The sequence below is a fragment of the Lampetra planeri genome, chromosome 27 (assembly GCF_965212315.1).
Source record: "Lampetra planeri chromosome 27, kcLamPlan1.2.h2, whole genome shotgun sequence".
Classification (NCBI taxonomy): domain Eukaryota; kingdom Metazoa; phylum Chordata; class Hyperoartia; order Petromyzontiformes; family Petromyzontidae; genus Lampetra; species Lampetra planeri.
In genome coordinates, this window is record NC_136133.1 from 724,159 (window position 1) to 747,514 (window position 23,356).

The following is a 23,356-nucleotide window of genomic DNA, read 5'->3' on the forward strand; positions in this document are numbered from 1 at the left end:
TGTTAGCGAGTAGCACCTGTAAAGGCCTGCACGGCCCACGAGGGGGTCGGTTAGCAGCACCACGCCCGGCCGCCTTTGTCTCCCCAGTGGCGATGTTTACACACCGCACCAGGCACTTAAGACAGATCATCATCGCTGGTGTTGGCCGTGAGCGTGGCGAGATGTTAACCACGTCGCCTGGTATGCAGGAGGTCGCGGGTTCGATCCCAACTCTGACGCCTACTGAATATTTGGAGTTTGTGTTTCTCTCCCCCCCCCGCTCTACATTTAGAAACGTGCGTTTAGAGCGATTTGGTCACTATACATTTCCACGCAATCAGCCACTTTGTTGAGCTATCATTTGTGGCCAGGTCGCCTCTGAAACAGAACGATACTGTATAGCCCAGTGGGCCTTACCCCGAAAAATAAAAACATTGTTCAGTGTAACGCGTCTTATTAAAACAGCGCCTAACCGCTGTCTCGTGACCCGGCGAGCCACGTGCATGCGTACGACAAGTCCCGCGGGTTCCTTCGCTGCGTGACCCACCAACCCGCCACGCCGGTCGCTGGCCTCCTCCTCCTCCTCCAGACACTTGCCCGGCAAGCCCAGCCACACACCTCGCACACAACATTTTTATTGTTTTGCCCCCCCCCATCGCCCCCGCCGCCCCCCAGCATGCAGCGAGCGGGTGACAGCACCTCGCCAATGGGATGGCCGTGCCGTGTTGAATGTGTCGCCATGGCGTGGGGCCCGCCGTGCGTGTTGGCCGCAGAAAGGCGGGCGGGCGGGCGGGCTGGGTGTCGTGCCGTCCAAGTCCGGGGTTGCTGCAATGAGAGAGCGCGGCTGTGTGTGGGTCATTGGGCCGGTTCGTGGAAGAAGTGACACGCGAGGCTCAACACTTGTGGGTTTGTTACGCACGACAGGGCGGGTGCAACAAACGGCGCCGTCTGTGTGTTCACGAGCACGGCACCGCGGGCCGCCACTGCCAACTCTGTCCCCAGTTGGTCACCCAGCACCACCGCCAATGACAGAGCACAAAGCCTTCCTGCGGCTGAACACATTTATAGTTACCGTGCAGAGTCACCACGGCAAAGGGTTGTCACTCGAAACGCCAGCCTATTGCAGCGTTCTCTATAAATGGTACAAAGGCAGTGTTAATCATGAAGCGAAGTGAGATTTTTTTTTAAATATGATGTAATCAAATTATTAATTTCACGTTGCATAGTTCATGCAAACTGCAGATCACAATCGCTGAGTAAGAACCGCAAACCAATTCTGGAAGTCTGCCAGGTGGAAAGGCAGCGCCAACGATTGCTCTGCAATTCTCTAAGTGTTAAGATGCTCTCAGTCAATAACAGGTCGTGAGTATTTAATATTTGCCTATTTGTACCCCACTGCCAACGCATTTCTAGTTGTTTTTATCCTAATTAATTTGCGTGTACATATATGCTTCACCGGTTCGCCCAACATGTGTGTGCGTATGTTAAACTTCTTTCGCACCGTACGTAGCCAAGCGTGCTAATGGGAGGTGCGGGGGGAAGAATACAAAAAGCACTTCGACATAAATCAGTTTTCACTCTCGACAAATGCGCGGTGATCAGTGCACGTGGTGCGCTGTAATTGTCTGCATTTGCCACACTCACCTGCCCCACTCACCTGCACCACTCACCTGCACCACTCACCTGCACCTCTCACCTGCACCACTCACCTGCACCACTCACCTGCCCCACTCACCTGCACCACTCACCTGCACCACTCACCTGCCCCACTCACCTGCACCACTCACCTGCACCACTCACCTGCACCTCTCACCTGCACCACTCACCTGCACCTCTCACCTGCACCTCTCACCTGCACCTCTCACCTGCACCTCTCACCTGCACCACTCACCTGCACCACTCATCTGCACAGTATTTGTGGACGTGTGCTTGGAGTGGTGGTGCAGTGGTCGACGCTACGAACCCGAGGACCGGGGCTCGATTCCCGCTTACGGCCATCAACACCAGTGACGATTATCTGAACCGGTCCTGGACGTCCCCGAGGTCGACTCAGCCTGAAATGAGTACCTGGTGCGGTGTGTAAACATCGCCGTTGGGGGAGACAAAGGCGGTCGGGCGTGGTGCTGGCCACCCACCCCCTCGTGTGCCGTGCCGGCCTTCATAGGTGCTCGCTAACAGCACTTGCCCCAACAGCCTGTTACAGGCTATCCTGGAGATCTTTGTCTTTGTTGCAGCCTTTCCACGTCGTGGCCGCCGTTTCACCATACTTCACCACACGCGCAGTGCGGTTTCGTAATCGCCGGACGTCGCAACCAGCACGGTACGACGACTCCTGCTGCAGCTGCCTGCGCTCTGCCGGCAACGTGCAGCAGGCAGGCCAGCCTGCTGCTGCTGCCCGCGTCAAGCTCCCGATCAGAGGCTCGGTTGTCGACGCCTGGAGGCGACAAGGGTGTGAACACGTGAGTTCTGCTTGTAATGCGTGTGTCGCTGCACTGCAAGGCGTGGTGGGTTCGTGACGCCGGGCGGCACGCTGCACTAAGCAACACCGGAAGGCGCGCTGATGAGAGCGCGGATTAGGAATGGGGGAGTCGGTGGGGTGGGCAGCGACTTGGTTGATAGCCGCTCGGTTTCAAAATCCTCTACTTACGGGAAAAAAAATAAAACCAACTCGTAAACAAAACACGACGTGTTCGGCCAGCCGCCCATGTTTACAGCATGGCAGCGTTTAGCGGTGAGAAGCCGTAACTCGAAACGTCTCACGTCGAGTGTGAGTCGTGTTGTCCACAGTTAAACACATTCATGCGGAGGGAGCTGGTAGGAACGTTGGGTTGCTCGGTCAATGGCCAGGGTCAACAGCGGCGTGGTATATTCCGCAAATATGGCCGACTGTGAGGGCGGGCACAAGCCGGCGTGAGTCGGTTAAACGTTAAGTTTTATAAGGGCACCACGGTGTGACCAGCCCCTCCCCACCCAGCCCCACCCCTCCCACCCCTCTCCACCCATTTTTGGATGCACGACGGACGGACACAATAATCCCCTGTGGGCTGGTGTAACCAGGAGGTTCCTACCAGTATCAAACATCTACGTATGGACTCCAAAGTCTCCAAAAGTCCATACTAGTCCGAGTCTGACTTCAAATATGCAGGTATTGATTACAAAGTCCATACTAGATTGAGTCTGAATTCAATTACCAAATTGATGCGGCGTTTAAATCCCCACATAATAACCACATTGATATGTTTTTAGCTTCACGCCATCAGTTATTTTGTCGTGCAAGCATCTGGTTCTCGCAATCGTTTGTTATCCACTCGATGGTTTGCATTTTCTTGATTCACATTCATGGCTCTAACGCCTGGCAATTGGCGTAATACTGCGACCAACTAGCGCGTGTTTTAACGATTCACCTCTAATGACGAACATTGAACTTCATTCGCACCGCACGTAGCCAACCGTGTGAATGAGAAGTGCTGGGAAGGGCAACAAACGATGGGTCTCTCTGTGTGAGCCTATGGGTCTCTGTGTGAATCTATGGGTCTCTGTGCGAGTCTATGGGTCTCTGTGTGAGTCTATGGGTCTCTGTGTGAGTCTATGAGTCTCTGTGTGAATCTATGGGTCTCTGTGCGAGTCTATGGGTCTCTGTGTGAGTCTATGGGTCTCTGTGTGAGTCTATGGGTCTCTGTGTGAGTCTATGGGTCTCTGTGTGAATCTATGGGTCTCTGTGCGAGTCTATGGGTCTCTGTGTGAGTCTATGGGTCTCTGTGTGAGTCTATGGGTCTCTGTGTGAGTCTATGAGTCTCTGTGTGAGTCGATGGGTCTCTGTGTGAATCTATGGGTCTGTGTGTGAGTCTATGAGTCTCTGTGTTGAGTCTATGGGTCTCTGTGTGAGTTTATGGGTCTCTGTGTGAGTCTATGAGTCTCTGTGTGAATCTATGGGTCTCTGTGCGAGTCTATGGGTCTCTGTGTGAGTCTATGGGTCTCTGTGTGAGTCTATGGGTCTCTGTGTGAGTCTATGGGTCTCTGTGTGAGTCGATGGGTCTCTGTGTGAATCTATGGGTCTCTATTGTGAGTCTATGAGTCTCTGTGTGAGTCTATGGGTCTCTGTGTGAGTCTATGGGTCTCTGTGTGAGTCTATGGGTCTCTGTGTGAGTCGATGGGTCTGTGTGTGCATCTATGGGTCTGTGTGTGAGTCTATGAGTCTCTGTGGGAGTCTATGAGTCTATGTGTGAGTCTATGGGTCTCTGTGTGAGTCTATGGGTCTGTGTGTGAGTCTATGGGTCTCTATTGTGAGTCTATGTATGTACGTTGAACTTCTTTCCCGTACACGTGTGTGTGTCTGTGTGTGTGTCCGTGTGGGGAGCGGTAGTGTCGCGGTTAGCGCGCTGCGCTACAAACCTGGCGACCCGGGTTCGATTCCCGCTCACGGCCAACATCAGTGACGATTATCTGAACCGGCCCTGGGCCTCCCCTAGGCCGACTCAGCCTCAAATGAGTACCTGGTGTGATGTGTAAACATCGCCACTAGGGAAACAAAGGCGGCCGGGCGTGGTGTTGGCCACCCACCCCCTCGTGTGCCGTGCCGGCCTTCATAGGTGCTCGCTAACAGCACTTGCCCTTACAGTCTGTTAAGGCTATACGGGGGATCTTTGTGTGTCTGTGTGTCTGTGTGTGTGTACCCTCTTGAACTGCTCTGCTCAATATCATCGCCACTGCCCCCCCCCTCCCCGTGTCAACCGGCTCGAGGCGGCGCTGCCGCGCGCTGCGTGACGTCACTGAGCGGGGGCCGCGCGGGGGGGGGGGCGTGCCCGTGCCAGGAGTCTCAATGGGACTCTTTGACGACTTCTCGATTTGGGGCTTCAGGTTCCCGTTGAGAGGGAGGCCGAAACAACCCCGAAGCCGCGTACGCGCGCGCTGCGGCTAATGAGCAATTAGCCTCGGGCGGGTTGCGGAAGGAACTCGCCGTTTGTGACTTTTACGCATTTGCTTTCTGAAGGCGGCGTGCCGGCGGGTAAGGAAGGACCCCCCCACCCTCCTCTCGCTCCGTGGCTCCGTGTGACGACGGTCTCAGTTGCCGCTGCGACAACCGTGAACTGACGACGCGCGCGTGGGAGATCTCGCGGGGGAGAGAGAGAGAGAGAGAGGTTGGGGGAGCAGAGGTGGACTCGAGGTGACCTATTGTATCGTCAGAGTGGATGGAGCAGGCGGCGAGCGAGAGAAAGACGGCCCACGAGAGGGACAGCGGAGCGCTGGAGATCGTCGCAAGCTCTCTTTAGACCGCGAACCCAACAGCCCCGTGGGATATTTTTTTCTGACTTTCTTGATCGGTGGAGTGGTGCCCCCAGCGCCTGTTTGCTGCTGCTGCTGTTTGCAAGAACTTCCTCACCCGAGAGCCACCGCGAACACGCAGAGAGGGGAGACACACGCAGGTACGTACGGCTACGTGAACGCCTCCCGGGAGGTAGCGCTCCTCAGGTGAAGAACAGGTCTGTCTTTCCGACAGCCCTGTTCTTCACCTGAGGACGGCTGCTTGCGTTGTGGCCGAAACGTCGTGAGAATTGCATTTTATTATGTTTTATTTTTATTATTGTATTATTTCCCTTCTACGTGACTTTACCGAAAGAACCAAGAAGATGAATCCCTGCAGTCACGAAAGCTTTAAATCGAAACATCGTAACCCACACACACACTGGGCTCTACTGATGAGATCCAGCAACATCGTAAGTGGTCCACAGTTTGTTTCAGCAAATGCGGTTAGAAAGGCCCGAGGTCGATAGACTCGACAATGAGACACCGTCACGTGGTGGACGAGCACAAGATTTGTTTATTTTCTGTAGCCTGCGGTGATGATGGTGGGTGGCGGTGGTGCAGCAGTTAGCGCACGACACTACGCTGCCACCTGAGTTAGATTCCTGGCCACTGCTCTCATCGGTGGCGAGTGGTGGATATCTGAAACAGTCCCCCCCTCCCTCGTACCCCCATTTCACTAACCCCGTACTGAGCAGTGTGGTGAAGTGTGCTCATATGTATGTTGAACTTCTTTCGCACCGTACGGAACCAACCGTGCTCATCGGAGATGCGGGGGGGAAGGACAACAACACTAAACACAAAAAAGAGTTCTAAAGAAATTAGTGTTCAACCGATATGACGAAGTGAAAAGCTCCAGTGGCTTCCTAACATCGGAAGGAAGAGCGTTCCAGACGGCCGCAGAAGCGCATCTGAAAGCGCGCGGCGACGCAGTGGCCGCCGTCTTTGCCCGATGGGTGGCAGATAAAAGCCGCCGCGGCGAGGACTTCGCGCGATGCTTTATCCTCCTTGACGACATCAGCAGCGAGGTTTTTGTGATTCGTTTTGCGTCAAGCACTGTGTGTGTGTGTAATGAGCGCGAACCTTCGAACAACAAAATTCTTTCAGTAACCGGAATCGCCAACGCAGCTCGGCGAACAACGTGCGCTATGGATGTGAAGTTGGCTTCTCACGGCCAGAGGAAGCAACGCCGCTGTTGCGCCCGAACGATAACGCGACGTTCGGTTGACGCGTTCGCCTCGCGCGTTGCGTGGGTGCGTTGCCAACTGGGCGATCTTATCGATTCGCGTGAACACCCTCCCTCTCTCTCTCGGCGACTTTCAGGAACCGAGGGGGGTATTCCCAACACACCCCACCCCCCAGATTGTGCAGATGCAGTAGAGGGATTCCAGCCACGGTACACAGTCCACGCTGTGGAGTCCACGACGTTTGACATCTTGGTCAATCGTCCAGCAGTGATGTGATTTCATTATTCGCACAGAAAAGACAAAGTGAAAACAAACATTGCAAATTAAAATAAGGTTAAAAAAATGTGTGCAGGTCAGGTTGGAAACCCAAGAGGGCTTCTATGAAAACCACACCAACAAATTACGATATAAACTCAGTGTTAAAAAACACACATGTTTGTTTTTGTGTGCTTGTGTGAGTGTGTGTGGGAGTGACAATTTCTGGGGTTTTAGAAAGCGACATCTAGCGACATACGGCGACCCTCTTTTAAGGCCGTCTCTCCTTCAATGATCCTCCAATGATCTTTAAAGGCCCGTCTACCCCTCCAAGGATCCTCCAAAGATTTTTTAAGGCCTATCTCTCCTCCAAGGATCCTCTCAGGATTTGGCTCATTGGTGCCCTGTCGACACGCACACACACGCACACGCACGCACACGCACGCACAACCACACACGTACATACCGCGCACACACACGCACACACACACACGCACACACACGCACGCACACACACGCACACACACGCACACACACACACGTACACACACACGCACGCACACACACACACACGCACACACACGCACGCACACACACGCACACACACGCACACACACACACGTACACACACACGCACGCACACACACACGCACGCACGCTCGCGTTGGGTGGACGGACGCCGTTGCGTCTCGAGCTACTCAAACTCGCGCGTGTGTCCTGTAGTCGGCGTCGTAAACCCTATTCACAATACAGCACAGCAACCCGAAGCGCGTTTACCGCCTGTCGTTGGTGAAAACCCTGAGCATCTTCACTTGCAAGTGAGTTGCGCGCTAAAGCGTTCGTTGAAACGGTGCTGAGAGAGCGGACCCCACGTTGCATTCCTTGCGCACTAATTCTTGTATCATGGCGCGCGGCGCTTTCAGACGCGCTTCTGCGGCCATCTGGAACGCTCTTCCTTCCGATATTAAGAAGCCATTGGGGCTGTGCACTTTTAAATCATCATCTAAATTGACAAACTAATTTCTTTAGAACCTGCTTCTTGTTGTGGTCAGTTTGTTGTCCTTTCCCCCACGCCTCCGATTAGCCACGATTGGCCTGGTACGCTGCGATCGAAGTTCAACGTACATCCGTACATTTTATAAATGGGGCCGATTATGACCGAGAAAACACGGCGCGTGAGCGTTCGCCGTAGCGGCGTTTAATGGGCGCTTGTTCAGAGCCGTGGCGCTGTTGACTTGTTGCAAAAAAATAAATTTCAGTGGCGTTACATTCCCGCTTGCGCAACTGCAGATGGGGTTTGGTCCAACGGTGACTCTGCCAAATTTCCGTCGCTGTAATTTGGGCCACTGAGCTGGTCCATCCCTACCCCCACGCTCGCCCTCACGCGGCAAGGAAGCCGCCCATGCACGACATGAGACTCGTCACGAACATGGCCCCAGCCTCATCCACGGTGTGCAAGCGACACCTCTGCAAATTCAATATGTGATTGAGAAATAGATTGGTCGATACGGTATCTGCGTAATGTGATGTCTTGTGCGTGCTCCGAACACGACCCAACATTTAGTAAAAAAAACATTTTTTCATGTTCAAAAAGCGCCACGAGCACTTCCTGAAGAAGTGCATCGTGGTATTCTTAAGAGTCACGATTAAAGTGCCAATGCGACACGGCTGATAGACGCAGCAGCAGTAATGCAGTGGTCGACAAACTGCGGACCGGTTTCGTTCTGTGGACCAGGCGTCACTTACAGGTTTGAACATCAATGGTGCAGTGTCACCACTTGGTAAGATGTCCCTAATTGCTGCCTATGGGCCACCAACACGGGCAGCCTTGCGATGCCGGGACGTATTCAAAGTGAGCACGGTGCTGATAGACGACGCTCGGCCCACCGCCAGTGAGTCGTTGTTCACAGGACACGATCAGTACGGAATTCAGTCTGCCCTGAAACTTTGAATTGTTTGGCTTTGGTGAAGCTGACAATGTGGTGGCAGTCCCGTGACCCCGAGCTGCATTTGCTTCCGGTTGACGAACGAATAATAAGATCGCACTCATCACACACAAAGTGCTCGCCAAAGATGAACCACAATACCTCGCTGATCTCGTCAAGGATCATAAACCATCGCACGATGGTTTATGATCCGCGCGCTTTCAGATGCGCTTCTGCGGCCGTCTGGAACGTTCTTTCTTCCGATATTAGGAATCCATTGAGAGCTGTGCACTTTTAAATCATGATCTACATTGAAAACTAATGTATTTCTAACTGCTTTTTGTGTGTAGTTAGTTGTCCTTCTCCCGCACCTCCAATCATCATGGCTGGCTACATATAGTGCTAAGGAAATTCAACATGCATACACGTATATATCTCACAGAAGAGACATGGGGTGGGGTATGGGGGGAGGGTAGTGGGGGTGACGTAGAACACAACGCAGACTTTACCATCGCTTGGTCCTTCGGTTCTGACAGAGTCTCCAGGAGGAGCTGTCGCAGTCCGGCTGCTGAAATTTGCTTCGATTTAAACGAAAGTAAACTTTTACAAATTTTACCAGTGAAGGCACACTGAGCTTTATAGCCCTTTTTCAGAAGCGACTTGGCCACAAATGATAGCCCAACGAAGTGGCTTATCGCGTGTAAATGTATAGCCACCAAATACTCTAAACGCAAGTTGATTCTAAATGTGAAGGTAAAATCCGGAGGACCCTGAGAAAAATCCACGCGACCACGGAGAGAGAGACACGCAAACTCCAAATATATACAAGCGTCAGGGTTGAAAACGAACCCACGACTTCTTGTATACCAGACGAGGTAGTTAGCATCTCGCCACCGCAGCGATTTGCGATTGGAAGCCCGGCTAACGACTGCCTGAGAGAAAGGCGGTGGAGGGACATTCATTTCATGAATTGTTTTTTTTAAACAAAGTAATTTGCTCCTGTGATATCTATTGGATATAGGAGAGTAAACAATGAACAGTGTGTTACGTGTCCGTCGAGTCTCTGGTAAGTGTGTGTTGGTCTCTAAGCCAGCTGTAAACGCGACACGTTGTTCATAAGTTCGTGTTCTGTGCTGTAAGGTTTGCATGTTTTGGCATTGCAGCTGTGTGTAGGAATGTTTTCATGACCGCAGCCAAACATGTGCCCCTTTGTGAGTCTATCTCGCGGCGTGAGTGCTGAAGGCGAGGTTCTGTTCGTCCTAACCCATATCTAGACTCAGAATCGGTCCTGTCGAAGGTAGGATCAAAACCAGAGGCGTTTTTAATTGATAATCCTTACCCTCAACAGCCACTTAAAAAAAAAACCCATAACGAACCAAAACTGTCAGCACGCACCTTCACTCGAAGTTTGCTGGCGCGTGCGAAATTGCACGGCCCTCACTCCGCTGCTAAATCGTCGGTCGGTGTGAGCGCCGGGCACGCCGCACACACGGCAGTAGCCGTGCGTGAGTTAAACTAACACTACGTCTATATCTATTTTAGCAGGTAAGGCCCACTGGGCTATATAGCTCTTTTTCAGGGGTGACCTGGCCAACAAATAGTAGTTCAACGAAGTGGCCTATCATTTCTCTGGGGGATCCCGGAGCAAACTTCCACACGACCACGGTGAGAGTGAACACGTAAACTCCAAATGCACAACAGGCGTCAGGGTCGGGTTCGAACCAACCGCCTCCTGCCTACCAGGCGAGGTAGTCAACATCTCGCCACCGTGGCGCCCCCAGGTGCTGCCTTACACCCGTGCCTGCTCTGTGTCCGTCGCAGCGCTGCACTCAGCGATGGATATCTGTGACCCTGGAGCCGGACTGCTCGCCACGACGTGCCCGAGCGTCGTCAACACCTCCTCCTCCAAAATCTCCACCTCCGCCTCGTCATCCCTGATGGCTGTGAGGGCCCCCCCGAGCCCGCCCCCCACCCCGCGGGGCGGCATCCTGCGCAAGCAGCGCGCCAGCCGTCACAAGACGCAGCCCATCACATTCGAGGAGATCCTGGAGGCGGAGGACGAGGGCGCCTCGCCGCTGGACGAGGAGCGGGCCCACCGGTCCTTCATGAAGGTACGCGGTAACGTCGCACCGGCGTTGGCGCGTGGCCCTCATCCAGCAGCGGATTGGCAACGCGTCGGCTGTGTTCGCCACGGCATTCTTACATTGTATCGACTAAACGATGCAAGGTGCGCGATGATAATCACAAGATGCGACTCGTCTCCCTCTCCGCATGCGACGACGTAACGCACTCTCTGTCTCGCTCTCTCTCTCTCTCAATCTCTCTCCCCGCGACAGTCCCTGGAAAACCTGCGGCGCATCGCGACGTCTTCCACCAACGTCTCTGCGCTGGCGCACGTGGGGGGGCTCCAGGGCGGAGAGGCGTCCACGGAGGGGTGCGGGGGGAAGCCGATCCCCTGCACCGAGCTGTGATTGTTGGGGGCGAGGGGGGCAGGTGGGGGATGGGGGGCCACGCGGCTCCACAAGCCCCCACCCTCAGGCCATCGTGCACGCGGATGAATGATGATGAGGCTGTGATGTCACAGGCCTACCGGGCCAATCAAATCGACCTGCGGCTCCGGCGCTGCGTGAGGTGATGCTGTAAGGGCCGCTCCGTGACGCGTTCTTTACTAGGGGACCACCGCCGTCTCTCATTCACCACCATCTCTCATTCACCACCGTCTCTCATTCACCACCATCTCTCATTCACCACCATCTCTCATTCACCACCGTCCCTCATTCACCACCATCTCTCATTCACCACCGTCCCTCATTCACCACCATCTCTCATTCACCACCGTCCCTCATTCACCACCTCATTCACCACCGTCTCTCATTCACCACCATCTCTCATTCACCACCGTCTCTCATTCACCACCGCGGTACATTGCAGCTCTTGATATATTGAGGGGGGGGGCGTTTGCCGAATTCAAAAAAATTGTTCACTTCTTGTTACTTTGGAAGCCGACCCCTGGCCCTCATACGTCATCAACGTCGTCATAGTTATCCTCGTGACACCGACGTCGTCGTCTTCACCGTTGTCGTCACCGTCATGAACAAACATCTCCCACGATCGTCAGAGCGTCACGCAGACTCTCGTCGTCCTTGCCAGCACAGTCGCTACTCTGATAACAACATCACAATGAAGCCTTCTCGTCTTCATTATAATCACCATCATCACCACCACCACCAGCACGTGTCATCATCATTATCACAATCACTCTTACAATCGTCATGATCATCAGCATATTACCTCTCCCGCCCCTCCCGCCCTCACGTATCAACATCACCGTGATCATATTGCAACTTCCTACCAGCATAGTGATCAGAGTTTCTCGTGTCTCATCATCATCATGACCACCCCCCATGTCGACATCGCTGAATCGTCATCCGCGGTGTGACGCTGCAGCCTTCCGTGTTGGCTGCTGCGTAGTCCGAGAGCGGTCGGCGCTCGGCAGATGCACGAGGCCAGTGGGGCCCATTGGGGTCGCGTCACAGGCACGGGGCCAGTGCGCTGCGCAGACGGTGCTAGCGGACGTCAGGGCGACGCGGTGGCTAAGAGATGTTGACTACCTCGCCTGGTATACAGGAGGTCGTGGGTTCCATCTCGACCCAGACGACGCCTGCTGCTGTATATTTGGAGTTTGCGACGTCTCTTTCTCCCCGTGGTCGCGTGGATTTTTCTCCGGGCCCTCCGGTTTTTCCCCAACACGTTTAGAAACGCGCCTTTGGAGTATTTGTCTGCTATACACTTCCACGTGATAGGCCACTTCGTTGAGCTGTCACTTGTGGCCAAGTCGCTTCTGAAAAAAAACAGCAGCTCAGTGGACCTCACCTGGTAAAAGTTAAAACATTTTCGTCTCGTATCAGCTGTGGCATTTACGTTCGTGTGTTTGTTTGTTCAACTGCATTGTTATGATTTGAACGATGAGCGCGATTCTTTGTGACGGCGTACAATGGACCTGCCCGCGTGTGAACGGAGACGGGACGATGTCGCTTTGCCTTTCAAGTCGCGCCCGACGAAGAGCGACGGCGTGGCGAGTGATGTTGGCCAGCAGCGACCGAGACGCACACAGAGAGAGAGAGAGGCAGCAGAGGCAGCTGCCACGTGTGGAGAGTGGCGGGGCGCGCCAGGGGTGGCCACAGACCAACGCACGCGCGTCCTGGTCACAATGGCCCCGGGTCGATGCGGGGACCACGTGAACGCGACAACGTGAAGCAGCCATGATGTTAAAGCTGTGCACATCTAGAGGAGACGATGTGCTCCGAAGAAGAGCCGTTGGCCGAAACGTCGCCGATTATATACTTCTTTCCTTCCAGGCGTACACAGTGTTGTCGACGAATGTGTTGAGTTTTTTTTGTATCATGGATCATGTCTTCCTGGTTAAGATGCTATTTCTGCTGCGGATGATGGTGGTGATGATGGTGGTGTGTGTCTTAGGAATCAGGAGGTCAATTTTCAGGACACTAGAACAATGCGTTTGTTGTAACCGTTGGGATATTAATCTCCAGACCAAAGACAAAGATCCCCCGCGTAGCCTTAACAGACGTTTGTGGCAAGTGCTGTTTTCGAGCACCTCTGAAGGCCGGCAGGGCACACGAAGGGGTGGGTGGCCAACACCACGCCCCGCCGCCTGTGTCTCCCCGGTGCTGATGTTTACACACACAGCACCACGTACTCATTTGAGGCCGAGTCGACCTAGGGGAGGCCCAAGACCGGTTCAGATATTCGTCACCGATGTTGGCCAGTGCCGGATTATCCAAATCGCAAAAGTAGCTACATGTGTAGTAGCTACATACTACATGTGTAGTAGCTACATACTACATGTGTAGTAGCTACATATACTACATGTGTAGTAGCTACATATACTACATGTGTAGTAGCTACATATACTACATATGTAGTAGCTACATACTACATGTGTAGTAACTACATACTACATGTGTAGTAGCTACATATACTACATGTGTAGTAGCTACATGCTACATGTGTAGTAACTACATACTACATGTGTAGTAACTACATACTACATGTGTAGTAGCTACATACTACATGTGTAGTAGCTACATATACTACATGTGTAGTAGCTACTACACATGTACAATATGTACATATGTAGAAGCTACATATACTACATGTGTAGTAGCTACATATACTACATGTGTAGTAGCTACTACACATGTCGTATATGTACATATTTAGTAGCTACGGGCCCCGCACTTTCAAGGGCCCTGCGTTAAATGCTTTTAAGCTATCAATTCCGGTTCAGTGATTCTGCACTTGCTCTATTACTCTAGTACTATACCGCCTTCGACTTTTATGAACGACTGGGTGTTTAAGGTTAACGATTTGTCGTATTATCTGGCTGCATAGCAAATGAAAAAATACAAATACTTTACTGTGCAAGTTAAACATTTGTGTTTTAATATTTATGTGTTTTTTTTTATTTAGGGCCCCTTTATAAGATAGTAGCGGGAAGTACCCGGCGTTGCCCGGGCGAAAAATACATTTCACAACTTCTCTTTAAAACCTTACATATACATACACAGATACTAAGCTATTGTGGAAGCCCGGTGGGCCGTTTGTCCATTTCTCTACCAACAAATTTATAAGAGGCTTGCAGAAGTCCAAAAAGTTGTTACAGGCCCCGCCCAGCTTAATCCGGCACCGATGTTGGCTGAGAGTTGAACCCGGGTCACAGCTTCCAAATCGGATTCGTAGCGCAGTGCGCTAACCATTGCGCCACCGCTCCCCATCTCACAGCGGACACACACGCACGTGTTGCTGTACACACCACGTGGCCCTGTCTGATATGAGGCGTCCACGGCTCTTGCGGCCCCAGTGGGGGTATAAACAGGACGTGGAACCACGCGGAGATAGGCACGGAGCCATAAATAAAACACATCTTGCTTGCATACAGCCGGCTTGACATAAACTGCTTTCATATTGGGAATAAATGGAGGGGGGGGGGGTGTGGAAATTGATAGAAAGTTTGTAAGTGGAAAGAGGCAAAACTTTTAAATGTGAACAATTAAAACAAACCAAACATTCAGCCCAGTGCTGTTATTCGTAAGAGCACGCGGTTTGCTCCCTCTGTAAAATTCTACAATGTTAAATGAAGGGGGGAGACGGGAAAGCCGTAGGCGGATGTGGTAGTGTGCGCGTGTTTTTGTTACAGTATTAACAGAAGTGTTTCTCGATTTTAAACAACGTGCGGTGCCATATCCATCCGGGGAAGAAGATTTAAAAAAAAGTTGTAATCGTTATAGACGTGTACATTTACAACAACAAAAAATACAATAAACACGATTTTTTCCTTTTGAAACAAACCCCATTCTCTAAAGTGTCCTTTTCAAGTGCGCCAGAGTGGGATAAAGTTCACAATAAAAGCGTCGTGGGCGCGATGGTCCACGGAGCGAGTGGCGAGGGCTGAAACACAAACTGGGACGAGTCTATAACGTAAACTGTGACACCCAGTGGCTGCACCGGGCGTGGGTGTGTAAATACCTGACCCAAAAAAAAGCAACGTGTTCCACGTGAACCATCGTTCACTTCCCTAACGGCGGGGTTGGCTGTAGGAGCGGAGATGCGGATTCATCCTCCTGCAGTCTGAAGAGAGATTCCGATTCTGCATAGAGAGTAGAACGAGCGACGGGAATTTATGAAAAGTGCTCGTGTTGGTTGTAACCGTGTGGCAATGTCCATCTTATGACACGGCTCTTTTCTAGATGAGAACGTATTCGCAAAGATCAGCGGCGGTCGGTGATCTGTGTGTATATGTAGAACTTGTTTCGCACCGTATGTAGCCAACCTGGCTAATCAGAGGTGCGGGGGGGGGAAGGTAAACAAACTAAAAATACAAAAAGCAGTCCCAAAAAATGAGTTTTAAATCAGGATGACTTGGAAGTGCATAGCTCCAGTGGCTTCCTGATATCGGAAGAGCATTCCAGACGGCCGTAAAAGCACATCTGACCGCATGCGATACAGTGACCGTCTTTGTTCGATGGCCAGCCATAAGCCTGGAAGCTGGTGCAGCTCAACGAGCACTGGACGGACACGGTCGGATCTCACAGTACCCGTACACGCTGCTGCAGCTTGCTAATGTTTTTGGCAGACGTCCCGTAGAGTAGCGAGGTTGCAATAATCGAGCCTTGTCGATACTATGCTGCACGCGATCGTGTTGGCTGTGTCGCGACTCGATAGTGGTCGAATGTGTTGTAGAGCCTCTCTGTGTACATAGTTTGGTATATACTCGATGAATATACCAGACAAGATACATATACTGTACCATAGTCTGAGATGTACTCTACTTTATGTATAGAGTTAGAATGGGTGTCAGTTGTTTTTCATATGCCATATGAAATGACGATGCCTTAAATGGTACTGGATATTTATATGTTTACAGTTGCAAATGGTCCCTTGCGGTTGATTATCCAACATTGGTCTGTGACCAGATCGCCCGAAACGTGCCCAATCTCGAAGCATAGGCAGGTCTGAGTCTGGATGGTGCTGGGATGGGTGACCACCATGGACATCACCACACAGGCTCTGTGACAGGGCTGTGTGGATATACACATTGTGGGAAGTGGAGCAAAGTCAATCGTTGTGCTATACGTTGATGCTGCCAGCCCATGCTCACCAGCGTGGAGAAATAAGGTAAACTAACCTCCAAGTTAGGCAGGGGCATGGGTAGACCCTCATCCGGCTGTGGGTTGACAAAACGTCTATACGCGTACTACTGATACGTTCTCATTGATGACATGTTCATTGAAAACGAGACAAGTTTTGCAGAGAAAAGTGCGTTTAATGAGCAGACCTAAACACGGACACCAAACACAGAATAAGCATCGCCCAGCCAGGTCCATACTCTTCACACAGGAAGCCATCAACTTCAATCATAGCAATTAACATTTTTTAAACAATTACTTAATCAGAGATAAATGTAAGTGCTCTCCTATTGACATTTTACAACACAGAACTAAGTGAACACATGGCACTCGATACGTATAGTTGGAATCAAAATGTGTTACACCTGGTGCTCGATCCCATCACTGAACACGCCACACACTGCGAACAGCACTCAGCTCAGCCTTACATCAACTCAAGAGAGATTGTGGATATTATCGCGCGCGTAGCGTTAGCGCATCCTAATGGTATCATTCAGTGCAGGATTGTCACAAACCACCTTCGTGATAAAACCTGAGACTTTGCAAGTTCAAATCAAAGTTGTTATGTAAGTGTACGTTGAACTTCTTTCGCAGCGTTCGTAGCGAACCGTGCCAATCGGAGGTGCCGGGGAAGGACAACAAACTAAACACAAAAAGCAACTGTGCTTCTCGATCACGCGAAAAAGTATTTGATCAGCGCTCTCCAACGATTCGATTACACTTGTGCAATTAGGCAGAAGGAAGAATTAGTAAGTAAGGTGCGCGCCCCTGGTTAAATCGTGCGCGACCTCTCGCCCCTTCTTCACTCGTCGTTGGGGACGAGAAGTTGGTACTGGGCGCCGGCGCTGCGCAGGCGGAAGATCTTCACCGCGGCCACGCACACAGCGGCCACGGTCAGAGCAGCGGCGAGCGCGTACACCATTCCGGATAGCACGCCGCTCACTTCGGAAGCTGCGGGGATAATAAACACGGCAGTCACAACAACAACAACAACAAGTCCACACCGCACCCATCGGATGGACGGGTCTCAGCGGTGCCTCGCGAACCGTAGTCAGAATATTTATTTATCCCGGAGGAGGAATCCGATGAGTTGTGAAGCTCTTTTCTTACAGATGTCCAGTAGGGGGCACGGGGTGAGAAAGTTACAACAACAGTACAAAAAACTAAATGATAAGGAGTGCAGAGTAGAGGAAAGGTAAGCAAGTCACTAAAATTCATAACGTAAAAAAAGGATACAAGTGCAAAGTGCATAAGTATATGTCTTGTTGACGTCGCTAACCGTATCGCAATTGTGCTATTGAAATGAGGTAACTTTCATGGCATCGTTCAGTTCATGACTACATTTGACGTAATATCGAGGGGCACACCCGCTAGCAGGCCTGCACCACCCACTTCAACTGTAGTGGCCCCCGAACAGGAACGGCCAATAAATACTGGTAGGACGTAAATCTCAATTATAGTGGGAAATGTTGAAAAAAACTGAACAATTGTTGGCGAGGTGTGTTAAAAATATATAAACTAAACTATTTTTTTATTTACCAGGTTAGGAACACTGAGCAATGTAGCTCCTTTTCAGAAGCGACCCGGCCAACAGACGATAGCTCAACTAAGTGGCTTATCATGTGGAATTTTATATCAGCCAAATAATCTAAACGCATGTTTCTAAATGTGGATGGAAAAACCGGAAGACCCGGAGAAAAATCCACGCTGCCAAGGAGAGAGAGACACGGAAACTCCAAACATACAGCAGGCGTCCGGGTCGGAATGGAACCCACGATCTCCTGTATACCAGGCGAGGTATTTAACATCTTCGCCACCGTGGCGGCCACGAGATTCGTACCACCACATATGATTATATCCTGCCAGCATACTGGAGATAACCGACCAATGAACCAACGTCCGCTCACCCTGGCGCGTCTTGCGGAGCAGCACGGGGCCCTGGGAGAGGTCCACTTTGTGCTCGGCGCGATTCTCCGGGCCGACGAGGTCACGCACGGAGCGCTTGGACCGCACGCACCCTCGCCGGCAGCGCGAGCTCACGTCCGAGATGTTGCACACGCGCACGTTGCACTCCAGGTACACCTGCCCAGGGACATCAACAGACACCGATGTGTCTATGTACGTATACTTGAACTTCTTTCGCACCATACATAGCCAACCGTGCTAATTGGAGGAGCTGATGCAGTAGTCGTAGTTGTGTCGTTTGTTTAACCATTAGATGAGGTACATGCATGTTGAGACATATGATGTTACTTTTCCTCTTTTTCAAGGTTGATTTGTGTTACATCCCGACTCTTGACGTCTGCTGTATATTTGAAGTTTGCATGTTTTCTCTCCCCGTGGTCACGTCGATTTTCATCCAGGTCCTCAGGTTTTTCCCTCCACATTTAGAAACTTGCGTTTCGAGTATTTTGGCTGCGATTAATGTCCACGTGATAAGCCACTTCGGTGAGCTATCATTTGTGGTCAGGTCAATAAATACATAAAGGATCACAGTCTTTGCCATTATTGGGTTTGCTGGCACATGCCTACAATGCAGTGGGAACTTTCAACGTAACAAATAAACATCGATGGAATGATTAGTGGAGGAAAATGGTTGGCACATGTACAAAGTATTTACCCTCGTACAAACTATTTTTGACAGGCGATATGTTCGGAGTCTGAATATTTTAATATTCATATGCAAGTTTTTTTTGGGTCTATATCAGGACGCTCACATTTTTATTTTTTAAGGAATTCTCTTAAGATCCCAAGCTGCAAATTCCTGAAATGAACAAGGGCTTGCATTTGTCGTGGAGCTTCAATGCATCATCGTTTCAAAGTGCCTTATGTAACATTTTATCTCCATCATTTCAATTCCCCCTGGCAGTCTCGCCTCGGGTGTGGTGGGGAGGTATCCCAGTAACGAGCAGGGGACCCCGAGGGCTCAATGTGTAATCCACACCGGCCTGTAAATTGATAGATGCTGCCAACAGAGGGCGATATTGCTACGTGGGAACTAAGTAATTTGCGGGAATTTTTTTTCAAATTCAGAACATTAACACCAGGGGTCGGCTATCAAAAATACGAAAAGAGCGATTTTTTTTAATTCAGTAAAGAACACGAATTTTTTTTTTCAAGACCACAGTGTATGTCTTGAGTGATCAATATTTTACTATTGGAACTGTGCAACTTTAACCATTGGAGAGACCACTACGAATGGCATCTCAGATGAGAGCGTTTTGCACCTGGGATCCGCTGAAGAACTCCACGCTCTGGAAGCTGAAGTGCTGCCTCTTCTCGTCGCCGCTGTAGTAGGTGGCGTAGGAAGGATCCACCTGGCACCTGCAGTTGGCAGACAAAGAGTCCACAAAACACAAGTTCAGAGGAGCAATTTCGAGTGTACGCGTTCATAACTACACCGTGGCAATTTCAACAACCGCATTCCGCTGTTAGGCATGTCACAATTAATCCCGCACCATCGATCAGCATGGTTGGCTACGTACGGTGCGGAATAAGTTAAACCTACATACCTACATTATGTGTAAAAAATAAAATCTTAAACTCCACTCCAATCTATACAGGAAGCCAGTGAACATAGGCCAAGACCAGCCGAGTTCTGAGTGTGTTTCAAGTCATCCAGGAGTTGGGCAGGAGGAGCGATGAGTGGATGCCTTCTTTCAACTTCTCTGTCCGACCGTCAACTTGCCAATGATGCTACGTGGAATGAAATGATATTTGTTCATTATCAGATGAGAGAAGAGAAAGAAAAAATAACTTAAAGTGGAACCGCTGTCCGCCTCATGGGGCACAGTTGGAAAGTCGGACCGTGTCTATGGCTGCTTTAGTCACTCACAAAAAATAAAGCGTTTCTCTAGTTCTTATTCTCTTACCCATCTCGAATTATGAAGTAGGACTCGCTGTCAGCGGCGCCTGGGTATGGGGAAGCCTTGCACGTCTCCAGCAGGAGCTGCAGGCTGTTATCGTAGGAGTTGAGCAGCATCTGGTGAAACAAGAGGATTGCGTGGTCGTTGGGTCGAGGTGAAAGTGGTCATTGGGTGACCCGGCCACGTGGGAGTCAGCCAAGCGCACAGTTGGCACGCCGTTAGCGTAGCTGTGACGACTTCGGTTGAGCCCTTGGCTTTCACCGGCCCACGCGACCAATCCAGCAACCACATGATGGCAGCCGTAGGCAGTGCCGCTTGTTACACTCTTTGGTTCTTTCGGTAAAGTCACGTAGAAAGAAAATAAATTAAATAATAGAATATGACGTTTCGATTGCAACACAAGCAATCGTCATCAGGTAGAACTAAATTTGAGAGAGAGACAAAACACAGACACGGAGACACACAGAGAGACACACAAGCAGGGAGAGACAGCACAGAGGCTCACAGAGAGAGACACACAACATAGACACACAGAGACCCAATGCCTCTGTGTCGTGGCCTTAAATAGAGAGAGAGGGGGGGGCAGAGAGAGAGAGGTGAGTCTGCTGGAGCAGAGACATTAGCATGTCAATGAGAGAGTTGTGTGGAAATCCACCCCGCGGCAGCAGGGGGAGAGAAAGAGCGAAAGGACCTATGGGAGCTTCAAATGAAGCTTGTCACGCTGCCGTGCGACCGTGAGCGGTGGGCGCAACGCAAGCTCGTCTCTCCAACCTCTGCGTAGATCGGGGCTCCGAGGTCCACCTCGAATGGGTACGCGCGGACGGCCTGGCTGAAGGCCTGGCTGGTGTAGATCGCGATGCTCAGGTCGAAGGTGCCCGAGCTGTACTTGTCGTACACCCTGCAGCGAGACGGGGGGCGCACAGACACCCGCAGTGACACGTCAGCGCACGCGTCTTACAAGCCCACCACCACCTGAAGGTTTATAATCCGATGTCCCTCTCATAAGCATCGCCATGCCCTTTTGCAGATGCGTCCCGCACTCGTGTGGTCACTCATCCCGGATTAGTAACTGGGATTGTGCCTTGTTGGTGAGTGGCTGCTGCTTTTGTTACCTGGGAGCGAAGCTCGCGATGACCTTTCCCTCGGAGCCGATGTAGCAGCGCATGGGGACGCGCAGCTTCTTGACTCGGGTTCCATGCACGAAGCCGTAGGCCGTGTTCGAGTACACGATGGTGTCGGAATCGGTTGTCTGGGGAGAGACGCAGAGAGAAAGAACAGCATGGCAAGAACAAAAGCGTGTGTTGCGTCAATGTACAGAGCCGTACACACTGGTGTGCGTACCCACATCATACAAGTTGTATTGGATGAACAGTTCATGGATTTCAAGGTGTCAGGTGCAGGTAATATCCTACGCCTCGTGTCTTGCTGCCACAACCACTTCTGGGCAGTGCGGAGATTCAAGCTTCAGTCATTTTTCCCCCATGGTGACCTGCTTTGATGAAACCCGTGATAGAGCCTCCAGGAGGAGCTGTAGCCGCTCGGCTGCTGATATTTGTGACGATTTAAACTAAACAATTTGTTTTATTTTACCAGGTAAGGCCCACTGAGCTAAAAAAATATTTTTCAGAAGCGACCTGGCCACAAATGGTAGCCCAATGAAGTGGCTTATCTCGTGGAAATGCATAGCAGCCAAATACCTAAATGCACGTTCATTATAAATGTGGAGAGAAAAACCGGAGAACCAGCAGAAAAATCCACTCGGGCAAAGGGAGAGAGAGACACGCAAACTCCAAATATACCGCAGGCGTCAGGGTCGGGGTCGAACCGACGACCCCCTGCACACCATCCATCACAGCTTGGGCCCAAACACAACTGGGTGCGGAATCGCGGTCTCTTTGCCCATCGCGCGTGCTCACTCGCTAGGTGAGAGCGGCCATCCAGGCCTCTCGGCCGCGCTGATTGATACCTCCAGCGTGGAGCCACAGCCGTGCAGGTCGGTGTGCAGGACCAGGTACTGCCCCGAGATGGAGCCAAGGCACGAGGGGTCCTCCAGGTGGACGTCGGATGACGAGAGGCCGAGCTCGCTCAGTTCGCTCAGCGGGATCTGCAGCTCCATGTAGCGCGACGTGCAGTTCATCAGCTTCATGTCTGCAAGAAGTGTGCGAGTGTGTACACTATAATGTGTTACTGCTGTTGCCGAACGTTGATGTTGAATGCTGGGTTAATCTGTGGGTCACCAGAAACGTTTTATTTATTTATTTTGCCAGGCAAGGCCCACTGAGCTATTTATCTCTTTTTCAGAAGCCATCTGGCCACAAACGACAGCTCAACAAAGTGGAAAATCACGTGGACATCTATAGCAGACAAATATGTGCAGCGAAAACCCGGAGGACCCGGAGAAACATCCACGCGACCACGGGGACAACATGCAATCTCAAAATAGACAGCAGGCGTCGTCAGGGTCGGGATCGAACCTACGACCTCCCATATACCAGGCGAGGTAGTTAACATCTCGCCACCACGGTGCCTAAGCGAGTTGTGGAAATGCCATTTTTATTTCGAGAGGTTATCCATAAGTTAAAGATAAATCTACATCTCGAGTGGCATTTTAACACGGGAGAGAGATGGCCATTCTTTTTTATTGTTTGCCCAACCCAAACGAGTGCAGTCTTACCGGGTGGAGTGGTGGGTGCTTCTGATCCGCGTGACGCAGACATGGAACAAGATACACACAGAATCAGACCGCACACGTTCTATGCCTCTCATGAGTATCTTTGAGGTGATCAGTTAAATATCCCGACGAATGCCGTCGATGCAGCCACCGAACATCGGTCATCGGTCTCCCGGTCTCCAGAGCAACAACACACATGGTATGTTAAACATAATAATGCACTCGCAATGGTTCTTTCGGTAAAGAGACGGAGATAAAAAAAAACGACGTTTCGGTCGCAACACAAAAATTGATCTGCTGTTGTGGCTTTAGCCGACGGAGCCGAGGGAGCCGAGGGGAGGAGGCCGTTGATGTCAGAAAGGAGGCCGTGATGGCGGCGAGGAGGCCCTGATGGCGTGGAGGATGCCGTGATACACTCACTCATCTTACATTGACTCACTCACTCATCATACGCTGACTCACTCAC

General features: G+C 51.3%; 3 protein-coding genes and 1 long non-coding RNA gene across 8 annotated transcripts in view; 1 reads left to right on the plus strand and 3 right to left on the minus strand.

The window, feature by feature from the left end:
- The window catches only part of NUP160 (nucleoporin 160), a 34,519-nt gene extending 32,813 nt beyond the window's left edge, over nt 1–1,706 (minus strand). For both annotated transcript variants that reach the window (XM_078607093.1, XM_078607092.1), the window contains exon 1: nt 679–1,706. In XM_078607093.1, the coding sequence (XP_078463219.1) occupies nt 679–838 (160 nt within the window). In that variant the 5' untranslated portion in view covers nt 839–1,706. The remainder of the gene's footprint in view (nt 1–678) is intronic.
- Nucleotides 1,707–2,284: 578 nt separating this feature from the next.
- On the plus strand, nt 2,285–15,015 carry C27H11orf96 (chromosome 27 C11orf96 homolog). 2 transcript variants are annotated; one of them, XM_078607101.1, is made up of 4 exons: nt 2,285–2,438; nt 4,970–5,402; nt 10,469–10,758; nt 10,984–15,015. In XM_078607101.1, the coding sequence occupies exons 3-4, from the start codon at nt 10,483–10,485 to the stop codon at nt 11,116–11,118; spliced, it is 411 nt and encodes a 136-aa protein (XP_078463227.1). In that variant the 5' UTR covers nt 2,285–2,438; nt 4,970–5,402; nt 10,469–10,482; the 3' UTR covers nt 11,119–15,015. The 2 variants fall into 2 exon arrangements, with proteins under 2 accessions (XP_078463227.1, XP_078463228.1); XM_078607102.1 differs by lacking the exons at nt 2,285–2,438; nt 4,970–5,402 and adding an exon at nt 6,896–7,540.
- On the minus strand, nt 5,780–8,072 carry LOC144727955 (uncharacterized). The gene is made up of 2 exons (XR_013587461.1): nt 7,500–8,072; nt 5,780–6,715 (listed from the first exon to the last, which is right to left on the minus strand). It is a non-coding gene; the product is annotated as an uncharacterized LOC144727955 (long non-coding RNA).
- A 1,454-nt stretch (nt 15,016–16,469) lies between the features above and the next one.
- LOC144727949 (scavenger receptor cysteine-rich domain-containing protein DMBT1-like) overlaps nt 16,470–23,356 on the minus strand; it is a 43,777-nt gene continuing 36,890 nt past the window's right edge. For all 3 annotated transcript variants that reach the window (XM_078607097.1, XM_078607096.1, XM_078607098.1), the window contains 8 exons: nt 22,894–22,914; nt 22,186–22,367; nt 21,332–21,468; nt 20,991–21,117; nt 20,226–20,335; nt 19,581–19,677; nt 18,261–18,435; nt 16,470–17,304 (listed from right to left, as the gene is read on the minus strand). In XM_078607097.1, the coding sequence (XP_078463223.1) occupies nt 17,156–17,304; nt 18,261–18,435; nt 19,581–19,677; nt 20,226–20,335; nt 20,991–21,117; nt 21,332–21,468; nt 22,186–22,367; nt 22,894–22,914 (998 nt within the window). In that variant the 3' untranslated portion in view covers nt 16,470–17,155. The remainder of the gene's footprint in view (nt 17,305–18,260; nt 18,436–19,580; nt 19,678–20,225; nt 20,336–20,990; nt 21,118–21,331; nt 21,469–22,185; nt 22,368–22,893; nt 22,915–23,356) is intronic.

What these genes read in the sequence shown, in the direction of transcription:
- C27H11orf96 (XM_078607101.1), top strand. Translation starts at nt 10,483, where the DNA reads ATGGATATCTGTGACCCTGGAGCCGGACTGCTCGCCACGACGTGCCCG. An exon ending in CCCACCGGTCCTTCATGAAG is followed by an intron (nt 10,759 to 10,983) that starts GTACGCGGTAAC and finishes TCCCCGCGACAG; the next exon opens with TCCCTGGAAAACCTGCGGCG.